The following is a 4,829-nucleotide window of genomic DNA, read 5'->3' on the forward strand; positions in this document are numbered from 1 at the left end:
ATTTATTATTTTTCATCAACAGCTCCTTCACTAACGTCTGCTCTCCTCAGTGTTTGTGTAACGGAGCAGAACATGAGCTGATGTTCTAGCGGGACTTCATCCGGTCCGTGCGACCAGAAAGAAGTTCAACATTGGCAGGATGTATTTAGAAAAAAATACGTGTGAATTAATTACTTTCTTTTTTTTAATGTGCGACCAACAATAAGCTAGCATGCTACTCGCTAGCACCCACTTTAGCTCAAACTTCATGCTTCCCAGCCTGATTTCTCTCTATTAAAGTAACGATCATTATCCTGTGATGATTCCTCTCCATCGGATTATTTCGTTGTCAAGGTTTTTGCGGCTGATTACAAATATTCCTTCTCCTTTTGTGATTCTTAACGTATTTGTTCGGTCCTCCTCGGTTCTTTACTCAGGAAGAATCCGTGCATTGTTATGGCGGATGTGTGTCGTTCCCCGTGTCACGTGACAGTGGTCTGATGGTCCGGACCAATCACAATCTTACACGTCATCTATGCGCCAGCCCCCGAGCCGATCTGACAGGTCGAGCATATCTGCTACCTACAGCGGCACCCTCAGAAAGATCAACGCCGGAAGAGATTAAACAAAGATTTAGGAAAATTAATGTTTGATGGTGTGAAGTTCTGTAGATCGACATTTAGAGCAGAAACACACTGTTTTTAAAGACCAGAGAGAAGAACAGCTGAGGCGATCCTGCAGCTGATCTTCTTCAAGCTCTCTAGATCATTTTGATCTCCTCTGAGTTAATCCACAAACAGGAAGTGGGAGGAAACCTCTGAACTTCAACTGCTAGCTTACCTGGAGGCTTCTTCCTCTTTCTGGGCTGAGTGACATCAGGGAAGAGGAGGAGTCTGCGTCTCTTTTGTTGACCAATCAGAAGCAGAGCGCCATTTTTCTCGCGGGGCTCTTCAAAGATTGTCTCAAGACTTCTGGGAAGATTAGCAGAGCATGCTGGGATAATCAGGAGGATGTGCTGACCAAAGGAAGAACTTACTTCCGAGGTGTGGACCTCCGGTCCTGGAGGGGGCGCTGTCCTTGTTTCTCTAAGATACTTTTATTCTGAAACCTGACATTGACCTGCAGGCTTTTATTGTGACACCCATCCCTCCCATCAGGACCAATTGTCTCGCTGCATACCTGTTGGTGGGCGGCGGCCTGTAGTTCTTGTTGGTGTAGATCTCCTCCACACTGAACTCTTTCTTCTTTATCCTGAAGGACAAACATCCCATCATCCGTTGCAGCAGCACTGACTCCACCCCTGACCTCAAGGGGGTGGAGTCAGTACCATCCATCAAAAGGAGGTCATTTCAGAGGGGGGGGCTGACGATGACAGAAGGTTCTGTGGTTTTCAGGAGGACCGTTCTGGCATGGTCTCCCACAGCCCGTCTGTGGATGCTGTAAGCCCGCTCTGACCTTTTAACCTTTGGAAGTCCCATCGGCGTAAGCTCCGCCTCTCGTGGAGAAGAGCGCCGGATTCGGATCTGAGAGACTCGCTTGCTGAACTGTGGAAGACAATGAACGCTGTGAGCCGGGAGGAGGACCACTGACCAGGAAACGACCTCCTCACCTCCGCCTTTGAAGACAGGAAGAAGGAGCCGCCTGCTGATTGGACGGACCGAGAACTCAAAAGCCCATTGGCTGAACAAACAGGAGGGGGAAGGGCTTTCTGTCCCCGCTGAAGCAAGTTTAGAGCGCCGTCACAGCCAGCTCGCCGTTTCAGATGAAGCTGAGCGCCAATGCTGAAAAACGATTGACTTTAGATCATGATCCATCGCTGTTTAAAATATGAACAATTACACAAAACGCACACAGACACCCCCCCCCACACACACACACACACACACACACAGTTACCTTGTTGTGGTTTCCAGCGTGTAGCTGTGGAGGAAACATCAATCAGTCTTTAGTGATGATGAACTTTGATGTTCTGAAGATCAGAGGTCAGATTAATGGGCGGGGCTTGCTTCTGGATTTACTTACCAATGATCAGAGCCCAAACTGGGAGGGGCCGTCCAGTCCTTAAGAGGCCACAGAGAACCCCAGCTAGCTCCGCCCCTCCACCTATCCAACAGTGTTTCTATGGCAACTGCAGACAGGTGGAGTATGGGGGGGCGGTGCAGGTGAGAGGTGGCGGTGCAGCTGACCTCTCCTGGAAATGTGGAGGCGTGGGGAGCGCAGCCAGAGTGTAAAACGACAGCAGCCATGTTTCCAGCACGCCCGTTAGGGAGGGACTGCACGGCACGCAAAGCATCATGGGAGAAGAACCTGCAGTAGCAGATGACGACGTGCATCGGCTTCATTCCTCAGTTCACCTGGTGCTTCTGAGCATGACTTCATGCATGATGGCTACCTGGTTTACCTGTCTGAGAGCCTCACCTGTAGCCGTTCCTCTTCAGGACGATCCTGGGCTGTGATTGGCTGACTCCTCCTAGATTCACGCTGAACCTGTGCACTGTAAACGCACCTGTTCCCAAGGAGTCTGTTATTTGGCTGATACACCTCCCTGCCTCCTCCTCCTCCTCCTCCTCCTCCTCCTCCTTTGGTGAGCTGTGTTCTCCGTCTCTTGAGAGCAGAACATCCTGCTGGAGAACTTTTCTCCTCTTCACCCCATTTACATTCTCCATGGCGCTCATCCTCTTCCTCCTCTGCTCTGGTTGGTTACTTTCTGCAGAAGATGGCGTCTCCTCGCTGCCAGTTGAAGAGAGCGACGTCAGTAAGGAAAAGTCCGACCGGGTGAAGGAGGCAGGCGTGTCTGAGGTAAAGAGGGTGGAGCTAGAGGCAGAGACAGGTGACCCTGAAGATGGAGGCACAAACAGATGACATCACAGGTAGAAATACCACATTTTCCGACCATAAGATGCGGCGACTCAGACTACACTACCCAGAAGGCCTAGAGGTCTGTCCAGTGAACAGTGGTTTATGTTCTTTGCAGAGAAACGACAACAGCTGTTTTATTGACAGAAATGAAACTCTCATTATGCTGAATCACACCCCAGAACCTGACTACACTACCCATAATGCTCCAGCAATCCATCAAGCGCTTTAGTGTCCTCTTTTGAAACTTGAATGTTTTTGCTTTAATCTTCAGTTTAGTTTGTTGATCAAAGCAGAATGTTCTGGTCAGAACCAGACAGAAACCGACCCGATTAGAGAAGCGCTGACACGTATCTGGATTAGACTCGTCTTCATCACTTTGAGGATGAAGATCCACACACCTGTGGACTCTAACCGTCACCAGAACCAGCTTACCTGATGGCCGGGCTCCTCTATTTGGGGTCCTCCTCCTTCTCCTCCGCGTCCTCCTCTCCAGAACCTCCAGCCGATGGCCGATAGAAGCCAAAGCTCCTCGCAGGAGGCGGCGCACCTCCAGCCGGTGAGCCGCCAGGAGTCGGGTGAGAAGGGAGGAGCAGGAGCATGGAGGTGCAGGGGGTGGAGGAGGACGAGGTGAGCAGTCTCCTGCAGAGGAGAAACACACAATGACTGCGTGACCTTTAACCCCAACACCAGCAGCTCCACCCAAACACACCTGTGTGGGTCTCCATCATGTCCGTCAGTGACACAGGTGGAGACGCCGGGTCTGTCGGAGTGGATGGTCGAGAGAGCATCACCAAGACTGGAGGAGAGAGAGAGAAGTGACCTTCTAACTCCGCCCACATCAACCAAAGTGATGATGATGATGGAGGGGAAGTCCTCCACCTTCATCTCTGTCCAGCAGGAGGAGCTTTGGTTCCTCTGATGCCGGTTCCTACAGTCTGGACTTCCGAACCTGCACCCAGAACTGCCTGACCCACCTAAGCCCCCCTCCTCTGGCTCCTCAGGCCGGCCTGTCCCGGCTCCTGCTGGTTTACTGGACCAGGTGTTTTCACCTGTCGGAAATAAAACTTGGTCTCGCGAGACCGTCCAAAAGCGAGTTCTATCAAACCTCTCCTGATCCGAATCAAGGGGCGGGCCGTGCGTGGTTTGCGGGTTTCAACAGTTTTTAGTAACGGCTAGCGTTAGCTAGCAGTTTTGGTAAACCGGGACAACCCGGGTCAGTTCCCGCCTCCCGTTACCTTCCTCGAGCCCCGCGGGTCTTCCGGTCTCCGTTAACGCGTTCTGAGGATCATCACAAGCGGCTCAGGTGCGGGACGGACCGAATCGGCCCAGTTCTTTACACTAGAACGGCAGCTGTTTTCACAACGGACCGGTGTCAGAGTCCCGGAAGTTACACAAGTAGACCTTCCGTCCAGCATGTCAAAATAAAAGTCTTTTTTACTCTGAGCTGGCAGCAGGAACACGGATGATATTCTGTGTGGTGTAAACATGTATGGAGCTCTTCTACCCTGGGGCCCGTTTCAAGAAGCAGGTTTTGTTGGAACTCTGAGTTCCTGAACTCCAAATTCAGTAAAACTCTGACTGTTGACACCAAATGATTTACATGGCCTGCGTGTACGGTTCTTCCTCCAATCACTTGAGGTCGTACAACATAAGGGACACAAGTGATCTGTGGATTGAAACCTGCCAGCCATCTGCTTGGCTCTGCTCCTACCCAATTCGCTACAATATATTTCCTTCCAACATTTTTTATTATATTCAAACATTTTTGAAAATGCGCCAATGAGCCGCAAGGGAGTGCTTGAAGCCGCAGGTTGCCGACCCCGGGTCTAAGGTTACCTTTGGACCCAGTTTTAAGACCAATAACTGACCGGTAACTGACTTGTACCTGACCTGTAACTGACCTATAACTGACCTGTAGCTCATCTGTAACTGACCTGTACCTGACCTGTAGCTCATCTGTAACTGACTTGTACCTGACCTGTAGCTCATCT

The 4,829-nt window shown here is 50.8% G+C and overlaps 1 protein-coding gene across 5 annotated transcripts in view; it reads right to left on the reverse strand.

The window, feature by feature from the left end:
• The window catches only part of wu:fi75a02, a 6,381-nt gene extending 2,140 nt beyond the window's left edge, over positions 1 to 4,241 (reverse strand). Inside the window, exons 1-11 of one of the 5 annotated variants that reach the window (XM_024261172.2) lie at positions 4,074 to 4,240; positions 3,813 to 3,887; positions 3,548 to 3,634; positions 3,271 to 3,477; positions 2,398 to 2,815; positions 2,002 to 2,286; positions 1,876 to 1,899; positions 1,589 to 1,760; positions 1,435 to 1,523; positions 1,159 to 1,230; positions 820 to 950 (exon numbers count right to left, since the gene is read on the reverse strand). In XM_024261172.2, coding sequence (XP_024116940.1) covers positions 820 to 950; positions 1,159 to 1,230; positions 1,435 to 1,523; positions 1,589 to 1,760; positions 1,876 to 1,899; positions 2,002 to 2,286; positions 2,398 to 2,815; positions 3,271 to 3,477; positions 3,548 to 3,626 — 1,477 coding nt within the window. In that variant the 5' untranslated portion in view covers positions 3,627 to 3,634; positions 3,813 to 3,887; positions 4,074 to 4,240. Of the gene's footprint in view, positions 1 to 819; positions 951 to 1,158; positions 1,231 to 1,434; positions 1,524 to 1,588; positions 1,761 to 1,875; positions 1,900 to 2,001; positions 2,287 to 2,397; positions 2,816 to 3,270; positions 3,478 to 3,547; positions 3,635 to 3,717 lie in introns of all 5 variants that reach the window. The other 4 variants (XM_024261170.2, XM_024261171.2, XM_024261173.2 and 1 more) reach the window with 4 other exon arrangements.
• Between the last annotated feature and the right edge of the window lie 588 nt (positions 4,242 to 4,829).

Source organism: Oryzias melastigma, unplaced genomic scaffold, assembly GCF_002922805.2.
Source record: "Oryzias melastigma strain HK-1 unplaced genomic scaffold, ASM292280v2 sc00318, whole genome shotgun sequence".
Lineage (NCBI taxonomy): Eukaryota > Metazoa > Chordata > Actinopteri > Beloniformes > Adrianichthyidae > Oryzias > Oryzias melastigma.